Source organism: Aphelocoma coerulescens, chromosome 1A, assembly GCF_041296385.1.
Source record: "Aphelocoma coerulescens isolate FSJ_1873_10779 chromosome 1A, UR_Acoe_1.0, whole genome shotgun sequence".
NCBI lineage: Eukaryota > Metazoa > Chordata > Aves > Passeriformes > Corvidae > Aphelocoma > Aphelocoma coerulescens.
Window position 1 is genome coordinate 13,113,019 of NC_091014.1, and position 25,421 is coordinate 13,138,439.

Genomic DNA, 25,421 nt, shown 5'->3' on the forward strand with positions numbered 1-25,421 from the left:
CAAAGCAGTCCTGTGTTGCTCAGAAGAGCAGAGTAGCTTTCCTCAGCCAGGCTGATGATGGTAATGACCATTATAATATAAAACAAAAGATGGAAGAGTAAGAACTAGCTTCATTGGAACTTGGTGTATTATTAGCAAGATAGGCCATGAATGGTGACTCTGCCCCCATAATAAACCCCTTCTCTTCCACAGATGTAACAATTATCTGAAAGTTTGGCATCTCTAATTAACTAGAATCACACATGGTCCTTACAAATCTCTTTTTAATTGTTGCCTCTAATTCAATAGAAAAAGATCAGCAGTTTAGCAGTTTCAGTTTTGGCTGTGGGTTTGGCTTTTTTTTTTTTTTTTTTTAAGGTTTACAAACCTTGAAATGAATGATTTGGAAAGCTGAAGCAGATGTTTCTTGCTGGTGTCACACAGAAGTCACACACAACCAGCTGGAAATGCTCGACTTTCCAAGTTCCTTGTCCTTACAGGGAAACTTGGACAAGAGCATTTCTCTTTTGAGTTCCTTGTATCATACTTAACTGACCTGAACTGTGCTGAGATCTTTGTACACAGTGTTGCTTCTCTGCCATATCAGAACTTAATTCAGAAGGATTTATGATACAAAGGACACTATAGCCTACTGTGACCTTTCCAGAAACTGCTGCAGGAATTAATTACAGCTGTTTGTAATTATGCTGTTCTCAAAGGCACTGGTCACAGCTTGGAAGGAGAACCAGTGGTCTTCACACATTTTCCTAAATTTACCAACGGACCTTCAGTAACAAGATAAAACAAGTGAAAAGCAGGTATGCTGAAGGTGGCAGGGAAAAGGAGAGCTCCATGCTGAGTGATGGTTCACACTGATTTGTGATAAACAGGCACAAGGATGTTGTCTCAGCTCCCTGTGGCAGCTGATGGGGGGCAAAGGAGAGAATTTGGACTTCAGAAGCTTTGTTTTAAAGTGCAGTTCAAAAGCTTGCTGAAATGAACTGGAAGTATTTCTCTGTACTGATGATATATATTGGACATGGAGAGATACGCTGCATGTAATTTCTCTCTTCCCATCATTTATAGAAGTTTGAACACTTCAGCATGCATTGCAGGCGAGTATCTGCTTCTGTCTGACAGAAAATACTCAATGCACATATGTGAAAGGTCGTGAAAGTAAAATTTTCAACTGCCAATTCATACTGCTCTTCTTGATTTGTCACCATTGTAGAAGGGTATCCAGTTTTGTGTTCTTTTCATACCTGAAAAAGTGCAGTTATGTGACATGTACATCCCCACCTATAACAAAGTTTGACCTGAATGCTCTAAGAACATGTGCAGACACACACAAAATGCACTGCCAGGCACAGAGGGCAGTATCAAAGACTGAACTAGCACAGGACACAGGTACACAACCATGTGAGAGATGTATTATCAGTATTATTTTCTGACATATCTGCATCATAGTACAGAAGCAAAATGCTTGCCTAACCTCATGAAAATTTTCACATTTTCACAGTTTAACAGTTGGGTGACACAAAATGGAATTGAAAGTGAGGATTATGACACTCCCAGAAACTCAGAATTTTATCATCAGGTGTTCCCTATTTTAACATCAATATAATTTTGGGAATAAATGACATGGCCTTTCAGTAATAAAGCTCCTGAATAACTGCATCCTATAAGTTGTTTGAATTTACTAGCATGGAAAACATAGCACTATCATGTAACACATCATACTTTTTAATTAGGATTGCAGTAAAAACAACTATGCTGAGTTGGGAAAACAATGTTTGTACCTTTTCACTCTACCTGTACTGGTTTCTAAAGTTTTGATGGAGTTCATCTTCCATATAAGCCTTGTAGACCTGCATGGACCTGGGTATCAACGTGCTGCTGAAAAGCATCAGGCTTTGAGAACTAAGGTAACTTAAGGAATCTCTGCAGCTGGACCACGAGAGTACTGTTCAACAGAAATTCTGCATTTTCTCCTTGGACTTGTGCTGAAGTGGGGTAAAGAACAGGAAAATCTGCAATTCATTGACACCATTCCCTTTGATCTGCCTTTCCTAATAAAACCAACATCCCAAGCAGACAAATGGAAGAGACATCTCCCTACAGTGCAGAACAGCATAAGAGCAAGAAACAGGGAAGCAATGAGAATGTGAGCTTAGTTCACCTGCATTAATTTTTCTCTCTGTGTTCCTTCTGAAGTGATAAGGAAATCACTGCTAAAGGATGTTTTTTAGTCTAAAAATGTCATTTCTGTGATTAAAACTCTCAGTTGCTTCAGTTCACATTGGCAAGTACCTGAGTGTTATTACTGCATGCTTAGGATACAGAATTAGCAGTCTTGACTTACATTACATAGTCTCCCACACACAGGTCTAATTCTCAAGATTTTCATCTCCAGCCACCAGGAAACAGCTTTCTCTGCTAACTGCCCACTTTGTCTCAACAACAACGGATAAAAAAGCTCCCATAAAAAGTACAGTCCTTAGAACACAGGCCTGAGCTGCACCTAACATGGCACTGTCATTCCAGTGGATGGCAAATAAAATGATAAAACATAGTACCAAAATAGCTATTGAAAAATCAAACTTGATAAAAATAGAAGTTTAAACTGCTGTTTTAATCAATGTTTGTATCAGATAACTGTACACCAAATATTAAAGGACTATTTAGGACTAACACCCTCATCAGTAGGCTCATCTATCAGCATGACCAGAACAAGAGAAGATCAATGTTTAGCTGGCACTCAAGTACAGCACGGCTTCAAAGCAGAGATAATATCAGCATCAAAGCACAGAGAAAAACAGTGGTTAGAATATAATACACTAAATTTGCAATGTCAGTATCCCTGATGATTCTAACAGAAACAGCAACCTAAATATTGTGAAGTTAATCACTGCTTCTGAACAGAACACAAAATAACTTGCATTTATAAGAAAATGAAATGAGTGACTGATGGGAATCAGTTCCCCAAATATTCCCACATATGCTGCAAATTCAGTGGGATCTGCACAAAATATCAGTATCTTCTATACAATTTTAAAGTGCATTTAATCCGTTTAAGAAAGTAATAAAATATCAGCTGAACACAGTGACTCATAATCAAATAAAACATTCTTGACAGTCATTCACAGCAAAGCACAAAGCAGTGAAAATTTGTCCTTTCCATTTCCAGCTTGGATACATCCGGGGTAAGGTACAGGCACTGCGCTGTCTAAACACAAGGCTCTCTATGTACCTGACCACTAAAAGAAAATAAATAAAATGAACACTTGAGAAGCTTGAAGAGTTCTTTGATCTCTTGATCAGAATCAGTACAGCTTTCAGCCTAGCAGGGTCACATGGCAGTGTACTATCTCACAACGGTTCATTTTGCCAATGAACAAGGAAAAGTCACGGATTTATTTCGGACAATTCAGCATCTTATTCACATGCAGATACTAAAAAACAGTCATTTTAATAAAGGAATACCAGTCTTGTGTTTCTTGGAAGACTTACTCAATTTTCCAAATCTGTAATGTTCAGATCTCTTTCAAAGCATTTTACTCTGATTTCCATTTCCTACATCTTTTGCAATTCCAACTTATTTACTATGCACGTGTATATCCACTTAAAAATCAACTTTATTTATCGCCAAGGAATTCTTTCACAGATGAAGAATTAAATCATCACCCTCTAAAATAATACTTTATTTCTATTACTAGATAGAATTAATATTTCAGTTAAAGTAGTATTGAAATATTTGCTATAGTAACAAGGAAGGGAAAATCTGCATGCCAGCAGTACCTGCAATGAAAATGTTCTTTCAGAGTCAATTTTCAGGCATTTGGAGGGCTGGGGGTGACACAACACTGAGTAACACTTGTATGTAACACATGAAGTCAGTTGCCAGTGAAATGCAAAAGATCCAGTAATATCAAAAGAAAAAAAAGCAGCTACGCCCTTAAAAGCTCTTGTAGCAACTGTAACAATGTGATTCTTTGCTATGCACAAATATATACCAGGATCTAGGAAAACATCTACATTTCTGCACATCATGTCATTAACTGGAACACCACTGCACGTGCAGGGAGATACAAACAGCACCAATGGCCTTGGGCAGATCTCTCCAATCTGCACAAGAACTAGGGCCAAGAGAGACAACTAAACCACTGGAGATTTCAGCAAAAATAACAAAGATTTATGTATCATCAAAATCCAGAGAAGGGAGAAAAGCAATAAGCAAGGACTAATTTCATTACAGCAGAACACATGAAAGATTTATTGCTGAAGCAAAAGTCTGAAGATTAAGTTGTACGCAGCAGGAATAAAGGTTATAACACAGGACTGAAGTCAGACTAATGAACAATTTGGGAGGTCAAATTCTCAGAAAAAGTACTCCCCTTTCAAAGGACAACCTCATTAAAATGAACATACCACAGGGAGAGGACAACAGTTCTTTTAAATCTTTTCTTTAAAAAGCAAGTAAAAAGTAAACAGTAATGCAGCCAGTCAGCCCAGACTGCAGACACCTGTAAATGCAAAGGGAGGTCTGGTAGCCATTGATAATCCCAATATGGTTCAAATTCTGTCTGCAAGGAATTCTGCCTAGAGTGAGAATCTAGTCTGTCTCAAAAAAACAGAAGAACACATAAAAACTGCAAAAAAATCTGCCAAATTTTAAAGTCTCTTAAAATTCTGTGTTAAGAGAAAAATGGGTTGAAGCTGTGGGCACTTTAGAAGCAAAATCTCAGAACTAAGAGATACCTGAGCAGAATTCAAGACCACATCAGCCAAGACCACTGAGCAGGTCTCCAAAAGGAAAAAAAGTTCTACTCCTAAGTGTAAAGTTGTATTTGCTAATCATTTTCAAAGATTTATTATTTCAGTCTGGACAGGGCCTATGCTGCAGAAAGTTGTCAGCTGTCCTAGGGGGATGTATGTCCACACCACTAAAATCTGACAGGTTACAAAAAATTACTTGAACCAGAATGAATGGTGGGTGTATGCATGACCAGCACACTGGCAAGGTTTTTATTCTGAGTCAACTAAATAGTTTGGGGAGTTTGTTTTGTGTGGTTTTTATTTTAAATAGCAGTATCTGGCAAGGCTGGTTTTGCTAAAGCTGAAGCCCTCATCTATCCCACCTGGAGAGCTGCGTGCTTGGTGCAAACAACAACCTGCAGCTCTGCTCTGCTGCTCTTCTCCCATGGCCAGCACAGACAATAGCAATGGAAGGCCATGTAACTCTATATGGATGTTCCTAAAGCCAGAGATTACAGGTGGAAGCATTATTTCCAGATAATCCAGAAAACAAAGGGAGCTGAGACCACATTCCTACTATAAGAAAGGCTCAAATTCTAACATGGACAAATTAATTTTTTCAAATCAGAATCTGCTAGAGCAATAACTTACCACATCACACATGAATCATTTGCTCATGGCAAAGAGGAAAGGAAGATCCCTGAGGCTGAAAAACTGGTAGCAATCTCTTAATTAATCAGCATTAAAGAAAACAGTAGTAAGACTTAAGGATGTATTAGCCACATCCAAGAGACTCACATTTCTATTGCTTCTCTAATACATAATTATGGCTATGTAGAAGTAATGTTTAGCAATTCAAATATTGATTTAATGAGTAATTCCTTGACAGATCTATTTTAGATTAAACCAATCAGGGCACTCATCTAATAAATAGCTAATTTTAGTGCCACCTCTGAGTATGCAGAAACATTTTAAATTTTAACCTATAACCAAAAAAACATTTACAACAGAAGGACCTCAGGTAGTTTAACTGGACATCGCCTGAAAATCACATTGTTCTATTGCTACAAATGAAGCCAAAGTGACCACTAAGTGCACCAGAGTTTATAAACTGGGTACTTAAGGATGTACAACTTTCAAAAATGTTATACAGAAAAATCCTAACAAAAATCAGAGATACAGGGGGCTTTGGAAATAATAGGCCTTGGAGCCGAAATTTTACTTAGCTGAAGGACAGGCTGCAGGGCAGTTTACTGCTGTGTGCAGCTACCCAAGAGAGACGTATCATTCAGCTGTGTTTGAACTACACAGGAATACACTACACAGAGAATAAATAAGTTAAATGATAGATTTACCAGATCAGATGCTAGCTAGCCTTGAAATCCTCTTCCCTCAGAACACAACTTAGAAGAATCCAAGTGTTCCATAGGTGGGGAAAGAGAACAATTAACTTGGACACTGCTGTTATTTTCTCAATGAAACACCTCTTGCTTCCAAACTGTGACTCATGAGGAACCTTCCTACTACACACATTGGCAAGCTTCTTCATTGCCTGGCACTATCAGCACAGGGAGCAATTTTAATCCAGGTACGTCTCTGTGAGTTACAGGTCACTGACAAAACTGAGGCCTTTTCAGCTTGGTAAGTAACCATTTAAATAGTCTTGGTTTTAACTGTAGTCAGATAACAATTTTTTAATTTGAGGGGGTGGTTGCTTTTTTGGCTTTTGTGGGTTTGTTGGTTTTTTGGCTGGGTTTTTTTTTTACATGAAATGCACCTGTCTGAACTGTGCCCTGAGCAGGGCCAAGAGGCAAAGCCCAGGAGGGAGCTTGCTCCCCTGCACCAGCTTATCTAGAGAGATGCAGGTGGGTACTGGTAGCACTCCTGGAGCCCACTGTGCGTCCAACTGCCCTCCACAACAGGAGGATGGCTTGTCTCCCTGTTCCCCATGAATATCTGACAGCAGGAGTTTGGGGAGGGCCTGGAACGAGCACCCATAAGGAATCGTGCAAAGGGAGGACTGATTCTGCCTTCTGACTATTCTGCATTTCAGAGATGCCTCAGCTCTATCTCATTTTGCTACAGCTCCTCACCCCCAAGGCATAAGGGCATCCTATGCATTAGTGCAGGTAGAAACATAACCACTTAGAGAGGCAGTTGAACTGAATTATTTTTTGCAGACCCAAAAATAAAACCAATCTGTTATTATGAACCTTTATTAAGTGGCTCACATTTCAGTATAAATCACACTAAAAAGATTTTTAAAAAAGATATTTACACTACAGTGCTGACACATTTAAAATGAAACAATTGGTATAAATAAGCTCTATGGAAAAGCCTGGAATTGTCAAAAAGAATTCTGGCTCATCTTACAAAAAATATATATGTTAAATGTCAGCTCTACTCTAAAACCTACAACTCAAATTTTTTAAAGACTTCTTTATGTTAAACCTGCAGTGTTTACAGTGCATCTGGCCCTAAGTGCTTTGATACTTCACAGTTATGGACAGGCACTGAGGAATGTTACAAAGCTACATAACTATTTTCTGTAACAGATGCGAAGACAAGTCACAAACTTGTCTCACGATTTATGATCTTTACATTATTACATCATTAAGTTTAAAAAGGAATTTAAAACCATATATACAAATTTAGCACAAAAAATCATCCTCTCTTTGTCCATGCAATTTTGGATATGATGAACTGTGTTGTCTTGTATCATCTGGATGTACGTGACCTCCAGAGCACAACTTGCCTTGTAAGTCCTTGTTACCGGGTTCAAATTTAGAATCCATTTCCAACTTTAGTGACGTCAACTCAACGTGATCCAGCCTAGCCTGAACATTCTGTCCCCCGATGTCATTAGGTGTCACTGTCTTTTCAGCAAGATCAACATTCATGGGCTCTTCTTTTACTTGGAGAGATGCAAGAGGTTCATGTTTTATCGGCAAAAATTCCTGCTGCAGGTACTTGGTCTGCAGAGTATCTGGAAATTTGGTGTCTTCCGAAGTATCTTTGCTCATGGTACAAACTCTGTCAGTCTGAAGTCCAACAACCGAAGACTTGGGGTCTGCAGAGGTCCCTGCTTCAACAGTACTTGTGTTTTGAGAGAGTTCTTCCTCTGAATGGTAGAGCTTGAGCCGGATGTGCCAAGCCAAACTACACACAGCTGAAACTGTTTTGAACTGGTGCACAACATTCCTCGGTATGAAATAAATGTCATTATCAAATAACTGGATTCTGGCATATCGAATGCCTTCCCTTCGCAGCTGATTAAGTTTTGCATCATCAACCCACTGGACACACTGTAGGGAAAAGGTGGGGGAAAGGTAAAAACTCTGACTTAGTACTCAGAGGACACTGACCATTAGTTCTTAGCATGCTTACCTGTGAGAGTGGAGGCTCATGCAAGTCTAACTGCATTCGCTGAACTACCTCCAAGAAGTCCTCAGCATGAAAACAAATTACATCTTTGGTTATACGAGGCTGCTCAGACCTACAGAAGAGTAGAAATGCACAGTCAGAGGCTGAAACTAACATGCTACAGAAGATAACAAAAAGTCTGCAAGCAAACATAGAGCAAATTATTTAACTTAACTCTAGCATAACCTACATTTTTAAAGAGAAACATTGACTAAAATGGTTAATTCTAAAACACAACCTCATTAAACTGGTTAAACAAATTTAACTACAATTTCTTTATAAGTGGAAGTAAAGGCAGCATTAAAAGGCCAACAAAATACACTATTTTTCATTCCTATTTTTAGCTGACCTCTAGTCTGCCTTGATGCTGAAAGACAGCTGCCCCAGATACACTGGGTTTACTCTGTCAGCACTCCAACATGATGCACCCATCAGGTACCTGAGCACGCAGCAGTCTGACTGGGAGCACTTGGGCAACAACTGCTCGGCACCTCAGCCTCAAACACCTTGTTCAGAGTTAGGAGTAAAAGCTGAACCTATATTAAGCTGCCACAATGCCAGTAAACAGCCAATACTGGCATCCTCCACAAAATATCCCTTAAAAATACATCCCTATTTATGCTCACTAGAGAGAGCTACACAAGAGCAAAGTCTGAATTAGGCTTTGTCTCCAAATTGTTAGGAGAAGCATCTCTAGCTCCAAAGCATCTCTCGCAAAGAAATGTACAGTATTTATAAGTTCCTCTGGAGACATTATCTAGAATCAGCTAACAAAAGGCAAAAAAGCAGATACAATCCTTATCACTTTCTGATCTAAAGGCCAAACTCTGTTCCCCACTGAAAATACAAAGAAAAAAAAAGCTCCACATATTTGCTTTTCAGGGATGTTTGCATTTTAAAAGGATTTTTTAAATTTAAATGTGACGATACAAAGATTTCATTTATAAAGGATAAAGCTCACATTGGAGCAGTTTTGCAAGGACAGTTGCTCAGCCAGAAAGAACCTATTTGATGATTTCCTTCCCTCCTCCTCTGGAGTCCCCTGGGGCTGACGGAGTGCAGCACCTCCCTGGCCTGCATAGGCATCCAGGCACTGCCCATCCATCCAGGGACTGAAACCAGGGATCAGAACCACCATCACTGCTGCCCTCCTGCCTCTGCCACCTGCAGGGCTGGGCTGGCTCCTGCCACCCCTCCAGTACATCCCTCCCCCCACTGCCACCCCTCCAAAACCAGGGTACAAGTCAGACCTAGGGGGCCTAGGGAGCAGCTGATGCAGCAGAGCTGATACATTTCAGAAGCTAATAGATGTTCAAGTGCTCTTTTTTAAAAACAAGATGATCACCTTTATATATACAGATATATGTATGTCCTGTTATTACTGTTCTAGGAAGCTGGCAGTGACATACAGTTCATTCAGGCTTTTTAAACACAGGAGACATGTTTATTTCATTTAGGTCATGACCTCAATAAAGCAAAAAAAATAACCAGTCTGAGGCTATTTTCAGGAGAAAAAAAAATCCCAGATCAACTACTGAAAGTATGCTAGGAAGAATTTTCAGACCACATATTTTACTTTAAATTTTACAAAGATTAAAATGTGTCTATATTTTTATCTATATACTCCCAAAGATAATTTAAACACTGAAAGCAAAAAGCTTCAGAAATACTTCTAATCGGTCTTAAAAAACATTAACTACATTAATCTACCTTTTATAATGCAGGTATTTACTTTTAAAATACGAATTTCCATTTGGAGTCACCATTATTTGTAAATGAAGTTAAGACTTAAAATCAATTGAAAGAGTATTTCGCACACTAAGAGAACTTCAATCCAAATCAATGTTTTCCCAGCAGTGTCTATTCTGGTTTATGCATGGTCATTCCTAGTCTCAGTCCATATATATCTGTCCAAGAGAATGCACCACCAACTCTGTGCTGCAATTCTATCACAAAACACAACATTCCTTTTGCAAACAAATGAGAAAACATACTGTCAGATAATTTTAAATTCTGCATTTGCAGACTCTAGCACAACTTTGAGGTAATATTTTGCAAAACCTTTAATTTAGAGGATATCATGTACCCATCCCCAAGCAAAACTGTAGCACAGAAGTTCAGTTAATGTCCAAAAAGATAGTAAATGAAAACAGAATGTAAGATAACTTCAGAAAAACCCATTTAAGCCTCTACTAGAGAACTGCTAGAACTGGTTTTGGCAGTATTTCTTCTCCTTAACCTCCTTCTTCAAAAGGACTGGATTCTTTTTGCTGTAACTTTTCAAAACAGATTAAAGACTAGAGGTTTTACCATTAATATTTCTGGCCTAATGCATAAACTCTGGCAATATATAACAAATTCCTATGATCATACAAAGAAGCACAACTTCAGTCTCTACAACACAAGCTTGAAAGCTGCTTGCTGAAGGACAGGTTTCATTTTGCCAACAACAATGCTACGAAGTGCCTTTTGCTGTCCCTGTAAAAACCCACCCAAATTTCCCATGTAAAAATATTCTAAACTTCCATAATTTAAAGTTTCACAGGCATTTCGGAAGTTCTAAAGCTCACTTGTTATCACCTATGAAAATGGCATTAAGTAATCAGCATGATCACACCTGCATTTATCAGATTTCAGTGCAATCCTTAAAATGTTTGCTAGCAATAGTCAGAGTTCTTCTGTAAATTGTAAATACTCAAAATGATAAAAAGAATATCACAATACAGTAATTTTACAAAATACCTCAAATCAAGATCCTGTCACACTTGGGAAAGGGAAAAAAATTTTTCTTCTTCTTCAAAATACTATGTTTAGTTTCCATTTCTGTCCTCTAGCACCATAACCTGCCTTTTGCCTTTCAACAGTTCTGTTCCTGTCTGTTCTGAAAGACACCATTTATCCCACCTAGCATTAACATTCATCCCTACCAAGCAGGAAATAAATCCCACTTTCTTTAAATCTACAGCAACTTATAAAGCTTTTTTTGCACACTCAATCCATTTTTATGGATTTAGTTTAGCAGCCCAGGAATTTCTTTATTTTCTCCTCATAGAAAGCATTATTTTTATATACATTATCTCATCACTAGAACATGTTCATTTTTACTGCCCTAGTGCCTTAATCACCCCAGAATATCTCCAGCTTTTCAGGTGATTTAAAAAAAAAACCAAACCAACAAAACTGAACAAAAATCAAAACCAGATTTTTCAAAACTTCCATTCATGTTGTTTCCTTTAAAATAAATCCACTCACAGATTGCAAATTACAGCAAAACTAATACCTGAAATTATTTTAATGTGCTACATTAATCAATGATGCTTCATTATCATAAGCCCTGATTAGTTCTCATCATGTAAGTACACTGAAGTAGCTTTGCAAAATTACACAAAAGTGGAAAGGGAAAGCAGGAATTATCATTTAGGCCAAATCAAGCCTGAAATACATAACTTCTATTGTGTTGCTTGTGTTGTGCATTTTACTACTCTCCATACATCAGTAACAAATTTTTTATTCTGAATTAAAAGAACATTTTCCATCCTTATGCTGAAGTGAAATGCTGGTATTTCTTTTTTATTCCCCAAACTGAAGTACTTTCAAATATGCCATAAAGCCATAGGATGAGAATGGGAAGCTCCCACACACTTAAATTGCTATCAATTTAAATTCTTAATCTCCACAGACATCCAAGTTCAAGAAGTGGGGTTTTGTTTGGTTTCTTTACTTCCTTTGCTAGTCCCTCTCTCAAATGTGCAAAGTGTAATCTAAAATACTCAGATCTACACAGTTATCTCAGTTCTTGCCCTGCTACCCCTGCTCAGTCTTAATTCACCCCAGCATCTCAGTCAAAGCAAGCAGGAAACTGAAGGCTCCCACTGTCATCGACCTGAAGAGGAAGGAAACTGAAAACCTCAGAGCCCAAGAGACAAACACATTATCATCTGAACAGTCCAGTTCCTCCCCAACAACAATTATTCTACTTTCTGTGTCAATGAACTCATGCACTGTAACACAAATTCACACAATTTCATCCAAAGGCAATTCACTCTTCTAACAGCTAGACAGACACAATGAACAAAAGGTATTTATAGTGTTTACATATGCAAAGGCAACCTCCTCCAAAACTAACGTCATTCTCCAAGATCTGAAGATCCTGAAAAATGCCTCTCAGATCTGGACCAGGAAGCCCATATGTTTATGGGCTTTTTATTTGGTTAACATGTAAACAAGCTTCAAATGAGGCACATTTCATTTCCAGAGTCTCATATGGGAATTCCAAAGACAGACACCGAAAAATATCACACAACTTCTAACAGGATTCTTCCTAGGTGAGCTACCAGAGATAAAGCAGGGTTGTAACAGCCATGACTTGGGAAGCAGAAGCATAAGAATTCTGCTCATGTCCAGACAACACAAAGAACTGCCAGAAGGTCTCCATGTGCACCTGTGCAGCAGTAACAGCTCAGTCTCTATGCACCACTTCAACCAAAACAAAGTGTGAAGTGTTTTTACATCTAACATGACCTCAGTTACAGCAACTCAATTATAGCTATTGAACTGTCACTGCAAGGTACCTTTTGGTTTCAACCACACAGCAAAATCATATGTAAGCTAGCAGAGGGCAGACAAACATCTAATGCTCAGCCAGACTATGAAGTCTTCATTAAATCTTAAATCCTAGATTAACCTATTCTGCACTCCCTCCCAATTATAAATAGCAATTCAGGCAAACATTTTTCAGACATCTAGGTGAAGCCAATCAACACCTACCACTCCCCACAGTGCACAGCCTTCAACACTCCCACAGCAGCTGTGGTCTGTCGCTCAAAACCTTGTCCTATGTGATCTGCGTGGGCTCGGGTCCGGTCTTCAAATAGCATTTCACGGGGTTCACTGGTTCGAGGTAGGTACTGCAAGTTTTTTATTTCATTGGTAGTTCTGCATAAGAAAAACAGTAAGAGTGATACAGAAATTTCTCTGAATTAACTAATTTCCATCATAGCCAACAGGACTGTGATGAACAATCCCTTCAATGAGAGCAGGAGTCAAACAAGGAAAACAGTAAAATTTAGGTAAAATAAAAATGTAATGAGCTATGCAAAAAATCCCCAGAGGTCATAACATCCACTCACGTGTAACAACAGGGATATCAATTCCAGTCTCATGGCACGCATGCAATCAGTAATTGCATGTGTGTACACATTTTCTTGAAGTTTTCACCTTAAATTTCTACTAAAGCTCCAAAAAGGACCAGCACCTTATTTGGCTACACAGTAAAAATTAAAACAAAAATTCTGGATTCTTACATAACAAAACAACAAAAAAGTGTATTTGGAGATGAATACAGAAATTTTTATTAACATACAGTATCAAACAGTCAAAGATTTGGGATAAAATGAATTTGTAAAGAAAAAATACTAATCAGATATTTACCAATTAAAACAATTCAACTTACCTCTTCCTTTTGAAAGGTGACTTTGGCATGTCAGCCACAGGGATCATCTGTTCTCCTGGACGTACCCACATAATGGGACCATCATCACTGTCTTTACGACTCTCTAATTTTAAACTAGAAAGTGTTCCCCATGGCAGTGTACACTAATGGGAAATACAAGCCACAATTTTGAAGTGAGTCACTTTAATAAACTTGTTAAAAGCAGCCTTTATCTCTCAGGATGAAAATATTTATTAGAACACTCAATTATCTAAACAAGTATCACATACTCTCACTTTATTATAACAGCACTACACAGCATGTTGTCCCCCTTCTCCCAGCCCATTCCCTTCTGTCCTTACTTTTAAGAAGGGTGATTCTTCCAACATATCAAGGAATTCAGGGAAGTAATCCCCCACTTCCTCATCAACTGCTCCAACCAGGCTGATCTGTCTCATTGGGCCAGCTCTATACGTACCATGAGAGTATGTTCTTTTTACCTACAAGTAGAATATGACAACAAAAATTATACCAAGTCCTCTACTGTGCAGAATCTACATTCAGTGAACACCTTTAATCTCTATGCTTATGCTTTCTGACATTAGCCCCTCGGTCTTCAGTGTACTTAAGTGTACTTATGAAGTCAATTACTACAAACTCAAAGACAGAAGATCTTATTAAACATCCATGACAATTTGTATTTTAACACCTGAAGGTAAACTGGAATAACTATTTATTGCCTTTCAAGAAAATAACATTCCAAACCAGTAACTGTAAAAAAATATCAACACATGTTCTGCTCAGTAACTAGTCAGTAAGGATTCTTACCTGGATTACTCAAGTCTAGATGAATTTCTACCTTTTTCCTGCAACAGGCAGAACTCTGAGTTACAAGTAATTTAACTCTTAACACTTCCTCTGCTAATCATCCTCTCCAGTACGGCCTCTCTGTGAGCACATTAACTGGAGCAAATTACAACAGTGAACACAAAGCTCATAAAGAGCTTGTACAAAAAGCAAGACAATGATAGTCACTCCTTCATTTTTGCTGTGCTGTATTAGCACATCTTGTGCTCCCTTCAGACTTTAAGGGCTGTAACATTCACCTCTCATGAGAAATCTTTTACTGTAAAATTTGAACAGAAACACATATTAGGTTTTTTTTCAACAATCTGATCTGTTGTGATAGATCACCAAAATACTCAGGCATGAGATTGATGAGGGTCATGTCCCCTTAAGCTTTGATTTCCTGTTTAACAGGCTGAAAGACACAGTGGCATTATGAGATGAGTGGTGAAGAAATCAGAACAGACGAAAGAGCAAATGGATTACTGCACACACCAAGTAAGGCTCCTGTATGACACCTCTAGACATTCTGCATCCAAAGCAAGAAAAAAAAGTGCAAGGAAAACAGTTAATGAAATACTGCTTAGCTACGGTCCTCACCCAAACAGACCATCAACATTCCTACTAGTTATGGCAGTGCAGAGGACAATTAACAGCAGTTCCTGAAAATAAAATATGGAACAACACTGTGCCCTTCTGAGAAACTCAACTGATGTAACCAGATCTTTCCAGAAATGCAGAACCAAACACTGTTCAGATCATCACTCATTCCTCCCAGCAAACAGCGGAACGGCTAAAAGTAGGATTTACAAAGTGTCTTAGCTAATGCTACAGCAAGCCATCACAGACACACTGAAAAGAACAGTCCAGTAATATTCTGCTATTCCTCAAATCCTTAGTCATACATTCCTGCAGGGCTTTTTGCAGAGACAGCTGGTGATTTTGTGATAAAATATCACAAAACATTCATTTTTGCTGAATCTGCATCAGCTCAGTGCTCAGCTATATCTGCCCTGGCACAAAGCATCAGGAGCTTGTACAACTACAGCAATGAGCAAGGAAGAACCCTAAAACCCCTTTCTGAAGCTATGGACACCCACAAATCTGTGACACTTTATTAAAAGCCTAACCTGCAAAAGGATGTTTCTTCCACTGACATAAGTAGCTTAGTATTCCACTACTCCAGCCCAGGATATTAAGATGCTGTTTTCATCTACATCCCTGATTAAAGAGAACCATTTTTCTGCCTTCTTCCATGCTTCCTTCTCCTACCTACTACCACTCTCCCAAGTAAAAAGTGGTAAGACGAGAGAAAATGGCCTGAAGTTGTGCCAAGCAAGGTTTAGATTAGATATTAAAAAAATTTCTTCACCAAAAACGTTCTCAAGCACTGGAACAAGCTACCCAGGGAAATGATTGAGTCACCATCCCTGGGGGCAACTAAAAGACCAGTAGATATGGAATTTAAGGACAAGGTTTAGTGATGGATTTGGCAAGACTGGGTTAACAGTTGGACTCTTGGAAAGGTCTTGAAGATCTTTTTCATCCTAAATCATTTTATGATTCATACAGCATATGATAAACTGGTTGTGAAACTACTCCAAGTAAAAGCTCTAAAAATTCTCCTAAAAATACTAACTTAAAGCTTGGAAAAGCTGTGAAGCTTCCAGCTGGATCAACCCACCCATTTGGCTTATACACCACTAGGTGTTGGTAATGAAGCATAACGTCAGCAAAGTACTTAGCTGCAGCATAATGCTTGCATTAAGAAGGATCAATTAAGAAATTTTTCATCTGTTCCCAAAAAAAGACCATGCCACTGAAAGTTAAAACTGAAAAATGAACACAACTTTTTCAAGCACTGTTTGTCCAAGCCCTTTCAGCTCCAGCTCTCCTGGTCAACTGACCTCCCCTTGATCACGAGGCAATAAAATTGTTTCTCAAGATCAAGCTTAGGAGAAGAAATACCAACATGAATGCTAAAATAATGACAAAGTTACAAATGATGAGTGGTTTCTTCTGGGACCATATTCAGAATCACATAATTGCACATACAGAATGAAATGTTTTGAGTGATTAAGAACTCTGTAGTGGCTTAACCCCAGGCAGCAGATACTGATCTTAAAGCGCCTGCTCACTCACCACCCACAATGGTGAGACATGGGAGAGAACAGGAAAAGCAAGGAAATGTATGGGTCCAGATAAACACAGTTTATTTAGAGGACACTGAAGAAGAAAAACCACCAAATAGTGTTTTCCACCACTCACCAACCCCCACAAGCAGACTGATGCCCCAGCAGTCCCCAAGCAATAGGCACCTTCCAGCCAACCATCAGTCCCCTCAGGATTTTTTGCTGAGCATAATGTTACATGGCAGAGAATATCCCTGCAGTCAATGGGGACCAGCCGTCCCAACCATGTCCCCTCACAGCTTCTTGCCCACCCCAGCCTACTCATCAGGGGGGTCCTAGAAGCCTTGACACTCTGCCATTGATGCTCAGCAATAGCCAAAACACCAGTGTGTTACCAACAGTTTTAGTCACAAATCCAAAACACAGTCCACAAAGAAAATTAACCCGTCCAGACCCAGTATAAACAGGAAGTAAATCCATGCTGGTGATCAAAGGGGAAGATTTGCTCTCTCTTTTCCCTTCCTTCCTGATAGCATTAGGTCCTCTGAAGATGGACAGGGAGCAAGCCTAGGGAACTGATCTGAATTTAATCCAGGAATTACCTAAAAAATTTCTCTATTTTAGAAAATAATAAAAATTAAATAAAGACGTAGGCCATAAATACTAATGCCTGGCCAGAAAGAGCAAGAGAGAGGTTGAAAGATGAAGCAGCTGTGGGCAGTGAAAAGCAATTCCCATCACATCTCTTCTCTGAACTGGGTTGTAGCATCCTAAACCCTAGTCTTAGAGCAGAGGTTGATGCTTAAATTACACTACCTTAGATCAGGTTCTTTTAAAGACTTAAACAAGCACTCACAGTGGGGAGAACCAGCTAATTTTCACTCACTTCGAGTGCTATTAAGTAACAGTGTGAAAATACCAAAACATCCCACTGATGTTTGACTGTTGACAAACATAAATCTAATCCCAATAAAGACAACAACCAAATAAATATAACCTATGGCATGTTAGACAAAAGCAACATTTTCCCTTCCTTTTACTGTCAGTATCCTTTGGCTGGTTTGTTCATAGGAAGAGAAATAGATTCCTCTATGTATTTCTAAACTCACAAAAACAGTACTGATGTACTAAAACCAGTACTTACTCATCAAATTCTATATTAAATAATGCACTGACCTCTAATGAAGTATTATATATATGAAGTGTTTTATACATATATATACCTTCTATAAAGTAATCTTCATGGATGTAATTTCACAGGTTACAGTGTGACTAGGTTTTTAGAATTTTACAGACTTGCTCAAAACTGGAACTATTTAAATCCCTAATAAAAGGAGGAGTCAAGGACATGCTGCTCTTCTAGCACATGGTCAGGAATGAATATACACACAAATCACCAAGTACATGCAGTATAATACTACAGACAAGTAAAAGAGAAACATAAAACAATAAATGACATCCTAGCTTCTTTCTTCTCATGTAGCTTACATTTGAAGTATGTCACCTAAAAACTCACGAAAGGAGACTGTTATTCTCTTACATCACAGTAATGGAAAAATGTAACAGTAAAACCACCACTGAATCCACAATTAGTAAAACTTGAGAATTATCTGCTTCTGTGACTCACATGGCCTCAACTGATTTTTTTAATGCAATAGCAAATATTTTGACAGAAATGTCTTGGTGTCTAACAAGAATCTGAAGACTAAATGTGAAAATACATACATACATATATAAAAATAACCAAAAATATATTTGAGCATTATCATCCTACAAATGGAAACATTTTAGACACTATATGTTAAAGACGTTTCCATTTTGTGTTTGAGTAAGTCACAAAGTGGAAGGAACAATCCAGAGAAACTATGCATTTCAAGAGAGGAATTTAAAAAATGTAAACTGGGGCAAGTAACAACTGAATTCCTATTTTTGATACAGTAGGGTGGGGGTTGTTGTGGGGTTTGGGTGGAGGGTTTTGGGGTTTTTTTCAGTTGAGACTCTGTAATTAATTTAAAGGTTTAAATTTATTTCAATTTTTCACCTTTAAAACCAAGGAGGTTTTAAAGAGAAAAAAATAGCCCAACAACAAACAAAAATATTATCCACCAACTGAACCCAAAATAATTTCAAGAAACCTATAAAGTCCAACAAAGACCAACAAAAAAAACCAAAGACATTACGTCATAGGTTAGCAAAGCATAGTCCCGGAAGGGATGTTCTTGCAAAGGGGTGCTTACAGCTTCCTCTGTGACCTGACCTGATAGAACCTATCAGCTGGCCAGTTTGAATATGGACAATTCTTTGAGCCACTTAAAGCTGTGACCGCCTCTGTGATGCACACTTAAGAGTAGACTAACCCCCCAGCCCCCAGCTCTCTCTCGTTTCCAGCGCTGGGACAGGTGGCTGCGGGCCCCGTGTGGGGGCCAGCGGGCCCAGCCCAGGCCCTGCTCGGGCCAGGCCAGGCCGGGCCACGGCCATCCTGGAGCTGATGGACCTGTTCCACCCGCGGAACCCCCCCACAGCCCCGCTGTGGGCAGCCGGAGCGGCTCAGCTTCCCCTCTCCAGTGTGGCCAAGATTCAGCTGAAGCTGCACCGCTGTCCAGCAGAGATCGTGTGACCGACAGTGATAAGCTTCATTCCAGCTGCAAGGCCTGGGTGAGATTAACCCTTTTAGTGCTGTGAAGAGCTGAAAACCTGAGGGAAGAGAAAGAGGAGATGCTTAAAGCTGAAATTCTGCTGTAAAGCTATGATATATCAGAGTACCCATTGTAATTTCATGAAGGCATGGAGGGTGGAGCGTTCAACTTGTACTTGTGAGCAAAAGCACCTGTGCTGAGATAGGCAGATGCTGAAGCAGCTGTAATTTAATGAGAAGTTTGAACAGGGAGAGATGGAAGTGATGAAGATTCTTACTCCACATGGAAAGGGGAAGACCTCAGTTCCTAGAAATGCTCCCAGAGATAGTCCTAGAGATGAAGATGAGGAGGACCCTTTGCTCCAAGGGAAGGAGGAGGGCCTCTGTTCTTAGAGATGAAATGCTCCCAGAGATGGGTGAAGAGAACTTTTGTTTCTGAATGGCTCAACCTTAAAATTGTACCCCAAAAAACTGCAAGAGTGGACCCTCGAAAGCAGTTGTGGGAAAAGCTGCAAGTCGGGGGAAGGGACTCACATGCGAGCAGAGAACCAACCCAGGCAGCTGGCTCCTTGTGATAATGTTTTCATAGCATGGCCAAGACAGACTCCTCCTCCTAAATGGACTGAACAAGGTTATTATGGAAGTGGTAAACAGACTGAACATCTCAAGAGTTGTCTTTTTACACTGTCACTGGGAGAAGGGAGAAAGGTGGGGGGGGAGGAGAAGTGCTCTGAAGGTGTGGTATGGTTTTTTTTTTTTCCTCCTCTTTCTTCTTTTAGATCTTCTTTATATTCTTTCAAGTTTGGTGCCTGCTTTGTGTTTCTCCTAATTCTTATCTCACAGAAGGTAAACAGTAATGAGTATTTTGGACCAAACCACTAAATTGGTGTTTCTGCCCGGTTACAAACTGAACCCACTACATATTACATCACCTAAGAATAAGCAAGGACATTGAGGGAATAGAGGGTTTTGCTACACAAGCGCACAAGGAATGCACTTACACACTGGTATCTCAGAACGGAACACATCTAATTTCACAGTCAGTGTTATCTCAAATGCTACAGCCATGAATAGGCCATCACCATTCTTGCTAATTTGGTACATTTCAATAAAGTGCCAAAATGGCTTTCTGTTCCTTGCCAAATTTTTTCAAATCCTTAAATGCTTCCTTGTACTTCCAATTTCAAATGGGAACTAACATTGAACAAATACTCATCAAAACTGCTCTGATTTTACAAATACTCATTAATATGCTTGACCACTTTTTAATATTAAACAACATGTACTTCATACTCCTTCCTTCACATTTTTTTCCTTTTTTAGGTCAGGATTCTGTTATCAGAATGGGATGTCTTGAGAGTTCTGTCATTACACAATTGTCATTAAAATCCTAATTTCAACAAATAGTATTTCCTGATTGGGAGTTTCTGGAAATGCAATCCCAAGATTTTTACAGCATTATTAGTATCACCAGTGTCCTTTGACCACTGTAGTTCATTTATCACCTGACATGTTTCACCCTGCAGCTGAAATCCTCAAATAATACCGTGGATGGACAGAGGTTTTTAAAAGCAAAGTTACTTCACTTTTATTCTGAATTCCAGCGACACAAAAACAGTGAAGCAGTAGACAAAGAATTTTTTTAAATGAATAAAAAGTTAAGGATAGCATTCAATTGGATATCTTCATGGAAAATGACGTGGTAAAAGCAAAGTAACTACTACTGCTCTTGTAGCTCAAGCAGATCCATGAGAGGGTCAGTCTCAGATCCTGCCCAAGCTGCCAGTACAAACCTCCAGGGTTTTATTTAGGTCTGGGTTTTGTGAATACAGAGTATGTGACTAAAAAAGGTAGAACAAGACTGTTATCTCATATTGGATGAAGCTATCAAGAAGAAATCTAGACAGGTAACTGTTTTCTAAGTGGAAAACAAATGAGCATGTGTTGCAGATTTCTAATGTCATTCCCTGTGAACTCATTCTTTGTTCAATGGTATTCAGTAAGTGAAAACTTCTTGTGCTTTAAGACAATATGTTGCCATCATCTATCAAGAAGACTCTTAAATGTAGTCTTACAGATTAGTTTTTAAGACATGATTTAAAAAAAAAATTAGATAAAGAATCCTTTTTATTACTTTTTTAAGAAGAATTTTTAGAAGAATCAATCTTTTTTAGATTAAATAAAAGAGAATGGGGCAATATATTTGCTTTAACAGAGATAAAATTTAATTTTTCACCATCCAAAAGGAGAAAACAAAAGTAAGCTTTATTTTGGGGGACTTGTAACAGCAAGCAGTTGCTAAAAAATGTTGCATCTTTTTAATAACTAGCAAACATTTGCCAGCTTAAAAGCAAGAAGCAAATTTTATTGAAAACAAAGATTCTGCCCCTCTGCTCTGGTGAGACCCCACCTGCAGTGCTGCATCCAGCTCTGGGGTCCCAGCACAGGAAGGGCATTGGCCTGTTGGAGCAAGTCCAGAGGAAGGCCATGAAGATGATGAGAGGGCTGAAGCACATCTCCTGGGAAAACAGACTCTTCATAGACAGATTGGAGTTGTTCAGCCTGGGGAAGAGGCTCCAGGGAGACCTTAGAGCAACCTTCAAGTACCTAAAGGGAACTACAAGACAGGTGGAAAGGGACAGTGAACAAGGGCATGAAGTGACAGGATAAGGGGGAATGGCTTCAAACTGAAAGAAGGCAAGGTTAGATATTATAAAGAATTTCTTTGTTTTAAGGGTGGTGAGGCACTGGAACAGGCTGCCCAGAAAAGTTATGGATGGCCCATCCCTGGAGGTGTTCAAGGCCAGGCTGGATGGGGCTCTGACCAACCTGGCATAGCGGGAGGTGTCCTGTCCCTGCCCATGGCAGGTAGTTGGAATTAGATAGTCTTTACGGTCCCTTCCAACATAAACCACTGCATGATTCTAACTCAAAACCACAAAATGAGTTCTTCAAATCTGGAAGTCAGTAACATGCCATCTTAAAGAAATAGGTGTCAAGAGAAGACAGAGGAGTTAGAGACTATTTAGCGTAATTCCAATTTCCAGAAAAAAAAACCACTTAGCTGGATACAGCTATCAATTACATAGAAAATAAGATAGTAAGAACTAATAAACATGGTCATGTGAAAAAAAAAATCAAGTCGAACTAACCTTTGTTTCTGTGACTGGATAGACTTTTTCAGAGGACCAGTAGACATCTTGACAGTTGACATTTGCATTATGTTCTAAAAACTGCTACAGAAACATGGTCTAGAAAGAGCAAACTGTGGGCAGTTTTGTCTGTGCTCATGTAACTATCCAATTTTTAGGCAGGCAGCAAGGGTCCTTCTTTTGAACACAGTGTATCCTCATGAAACCCACAGGTTTCACAACACAGCAAGTCCATTACAGGAAAGGATCAAAATTAACAAGATCTTGAAACTGGAGAGCGGGTCTGAATGCAAAGGATATAATTCAGTTTAAACAAAAGCCAAGAACTACACTCACATATATATTTAATGAACGGCATAAACATGAAAACAGGAGTGACTCAAGCTGCTGCTACAGCAGATCACAAACTGCTCTGAAAAAGGAAGAAATAGATAACTAAGAGCAATAATTCGCAAAACACTTGCAGCAGTCTTCTCATAGTCCTTGACATCAATACACCAGGCAGACACTGTCAATTTTTAGCACTGTATTTTAAGAAAAAATAAGGATGACTGAAGTAAGCATAAGAGGAGAACACTAAGACTAATAAGGGTAAAACATGTAATTGTAGACTGAAATAACTCAAATTACTTAATCTAGGGAGAGGGGAAAAAAGGAGCTGTTAAACAATCTTCAAATACAGAGAAAACTGAAAGAAAATGATAAATTGTTTGTCTCATCCACTAAAGATCAGAATAAAAGGATAAAAGGACAAACAAGAAAAAAGATTTTAAAACAGATTTCTTTGGAAAGAGTGGAATCACCTTGAGATCTCTCACAAACACATCAGACAAGATACTTGTCAGATATGGCTTAAAAATAGTCCAATCTTGTCTTGCAGCAGAGCAATTGTTGGGTACTGTACAGCATTTTACTTCTCCTATACTAAGAAGTTGCCTCTGGGACAAGACAGTAAAATCAATGCACTAACTGTTCCAGTTAAACACCAACTGTGAGCTTTAGGGTTTCAGCACAGCAATAAAAATTTATTCTTGCCCAGGACAAGGAAAAGGTAATGAGTTCAAAATATTAAGATTTGTCTCAACAGCACTATATAGCTTAAGCGAAGTGATGTAAGCTGCAAGTAGGTGGCAAAAGCTGATTATTTATGTCCCTTAAAATCCTCACAAGAACCTGACAAGATTCATGGCTATCAGGTAACTGATGCAGCTGTTGCCATCTACACAAATGAGAGAGCCCAGGGAAGATGGAGCTACAAGATAGTTTTTCACCACCTGAAGGACTAACTTACTGGCTACAAGGATATCCAGACTAATTTCATTTTGCCCAATTACAGAAACTGTCTGACTAAGCCTTACAGTCAGTTCACAAAGAACTGTTCCACTAACACAAAAAAATTTAAGGAGTACTTAGGCATAGGCCCAAGCTAGATGATGAAAAACTCCCAATTCCTCTCCCTGCAAAATTTAAAAGCTAATTCTCATTAGAAATAACCAGTTCCACATTTCTCTCTCCTGCACCTGCTGTAAATATCGTAACAAATTTCTGTCCCTTATAATTGTTTATATATATATGTTTATAAAAGTAAAATTACATTACTCCTGTCTGACACAGGTGTATCGAGAAGGAAGCTGAAAGGAGTTAGTTTTCAACTCTACAACTGTGTAAACTAAATAAATTACTTGAGAGATGCAGACCTTCCAGGCAAGCTTAGGAGGACTCTAATTTTGACCTCAGCCACAGAATTTACTGCAAAATCAGCCTCTTGTCACAGAACGTGATGACTTAAAAATATGTATTAGTTAAAACCAAAAAATTCCAAACCCACATTTGTTACAAAAGAGGAGGTGGAAGATTAAATAGTACCAAAAGGATCAACTTGAAAAACAGAAACTGGTAAAACACTCTGTAATACTCTCCATTTCAGGCTTAGCTCAACCTTCTTTCTCCTTTTTATAATACTTAGATTTTTTTAAGTACTTATATTTGTCAGACTGATTGGATGTGCTACATGAGCTCTGAGAAACCATCAAAGAACCTCTTGTACCAAAGTGAGCTTCATTTTAGTGTTTTAGTTAAAATTAGCAAAGGAACACCCAAGTTTCTTAAAGCTGATGAAGTACATACTCAAAGCAGATTTGATAAAATCAGCTTCCTACTTAGGCCTCAGAAAACAACTCATTCCTCAACTGATGCTATACAACAACTGCTAGTCATTGCTCAGGCTGCTCAGGACAAGGAACACCACAGCACAAAGCCTGGGCAATGTAGGAACAGAAAACTAAATACATTTAAAGTTTCATCAAAATATACTGCAACAGGACAGGAGAATCCCTTTAAAAGATTCACAAAGAACTCAAAGAGACGGAAGAATGTTCTCAGTCTGCACAAAACATAACAAGTCAGAAAGGAGAACACAAAGCTAACAAAACATTTCAACTGGAGCAGACCACGTGAAAAAAAAAAAAACCAACCAACCAAAGTAAGACAGAAACAAGAAAATCATAAGGAAAAAGAGAACCAATAACTAGGTAACCAAGATATTGACTTAAATATTCCAGGAAACAGGAGTGCTGCACAGAAGATTATTTAAGTCTGGTGTTTGCCTGTACATGTTCTTACTACACCACATATCCCTTAGTTAGCAAAAATAACAAGGAGCCAAGCACTTTCTGTCAAGCAACCAAATTGAGAAGTGATAAAATGCCATGAAAACTAAGGAAAAAAATGAGGGAACACAAAGGAAAAGAAGATACCAGAACTAAACCTCCAGCCAAGTAAAATACAGCTTTGAAGACAGACCATGGAGCTGATCAGTTGAATGCTGTAATAATACAGTTTGGCTTCTTTCATCTACCACAGCCTCTTCTCTCTGTTCCTCCTTCACTTACACAAAAACGGGGAACTATGATTTCAATCCCAACAAACACAGGACTGGTTTAACTACACATACTGATGTTACTATTGTAATAGCAATTTAATCTATCCTTTTAATAAAATAATTCTATTATCACTCACAACAATAAAATTTGGGCCTTCCTTAACTATTTCTTTAAGGCAGGTTATAG

At 38.7% G+C, this 25,421-nt stretch overlaps 1 protein-coding gene across 2 annotated transcripts in view; it reads right to left on the bottom strand.

The window, feature by feature from the left end:
* Nucleotides 1-2,592: 2,592 nt before the first annotated feature.
* Nucleotides 2,593-25,421, bottom strand: part of RSBN1L (round spermatid basic protein 1 like) — a 47,586-nt gene continuing 24,757 nt past the window's right edge. For both annotated transcript variants that reach the window (XM_069035887.1, XM_069035877.1), the window contains 5 exons: nt 13,951-14,088; nt 13,610-13,752; nt 12,925-13,092; nt 8,122-8,230; nt 2,593-8,039 (listed from right to left, as the gene is read on the bottom strand). In XM_069035887.1, the coding sequence (XP_068891988.1) occupies nt 7,386-8,039; nt 8,122-8,230; nt 12,925-13,092; nt 13,610-13,752; nt 13,951-14,088 (1,212 nt within the window). In that variant the 3' untranslated portion in view covers nt 2,593-7,385. The remainder of the gene's footprint in view (nt 8,040-8,121; nt 8,231-12,924; nt 13,093-13,609; nt 13,753-13,950; nt 14,089-25,421) is intronic.